This window comes from Galeopterus variegatus, unplaced genomic scaffold (assembly GCF_000696425.1).
Source record: "Galeopterus variegatus unplaced genomic scaffold, G_variegatus-3.0.2 Scaffold16932, whole genome shotgun sequence".
Taxonomy (NCBI): domain Eukaryota; kingdom Metazoa; phylum Chordata; class Mammalia; order Dermoptera; family Cynocephalidae; genus Galeopterus; species Galeopterus variegatus.
The window spans coordinates 8,461-9,556 of NW_007743043.1; the positions used below are offsets into that span (position 1 = coordinate 8,461).

At 37.0% G+C, this 1,096-nt stretch overlaps 1 protein-coding gene across 1 annotated transcript in view; it reads right to left on the reverse strand.

Moving 5' to 3' along the window:
- The window catches only part of LOC103582603 (olfactory receptor 5AP2-like), a 6,049-nt gene extending 5,645 nt beyond the window's left edge, over nucleotides 1-404 (reverse strand). Inside the window, exon 1 of the mRNA XM_008564151.1 lies at nucleotides 323-404. Coding sequence (XP_008562373.1) covers nucleotides 323-404 — 82 coding nt within the window. The remainder of the gene's footprint in view (nucleotides 1-322) is intronic.
- Nucleotides 405-1,096: the final 692 nt, after the last annotated feature.

Sequence of the window (1,096 nt, forward strand, 5' to 3'; positions counted from 1 at the left end):
CCTTTACACCTTACCTGTGATAAGGGAGTTACTCTGCATTCAGCAGAGTTTGAGTCTTTCTTTATTTAACTTTTCCTCAAAGATAATTATCTTAATTTATTATAATAGGATAAACTACATTTCAAAATATGGAGTATGTCATTTCGGTGTAGCTGAAATACAATTTGCAGTTACTTCCAATTGTAGAGTCTCTAGAATAGCCTCTGAAGTAAGTGTCCTAATTTATTTTAAATAGAATATATTTCCTGTTCTCAGGTCCTTGTGGGCTGTATCCCTCATGTTGCATCACTGTAATCTACTTGCTTTTCCCCTCTGAAGATCAGGAAATCACAGGTCTCTGTCCTATTTCTCTCCTTTACCCTTAGGACACCTGGGCCCAGTGGAGAATACACTTTGAGTTCCATATTCCTAACCACCATTAAATATCCCTCTTGTGTCTCACCTGAAAGCTGGAGGTTTGATCCCCTTGGGAGAATCAAAAGAAGCCACAAAATAGCATGTTAGCTCTACCCTAGCCCCTCCTTCTGTAAGGTTCCGGTGTGCGTGTAAGAAGTTATGCAACCTGTATCAGGATGAGGAAGTGAGTGGAGGAGACACAGGGAGGCAGGAGACACAGGGANGGAAATGCGAGATACAAATGATTAACTTCACCAGAATCACAGAGTTAGACTAATGAAGTTCAAATTTATACCCAGCCAATATAACTCTCAATCTCTTTACATTTGAGGTTATATAGAATGAGCTTGTCAATAACAGATGTGAGTGCTAATACACAGAGTATTTGATACTGTAATTCTCGGAGATTTGTTAATAGTCTACAATACATTTAATTACATTAAAAAGCCATATATCTCCTAAAGAGGAAATACAATTACAATTGGCAAAAACTGTCTTTCTTAGAGCTCACAATCATTAATTTACATTATTAGCAAACTACCATTTGTTTTACATCTTTGATATAAATCACATGTTTCTGCCAAAATGTACTCTGGCAAATACATTTTCTGCTTTTCTACACTATTTCCCCTCACCCTGTTGAGATTTTTCAGTCAACCTTCCAGTACAGAGATGCTTGATCTGGGTTTTAAACTTTTAA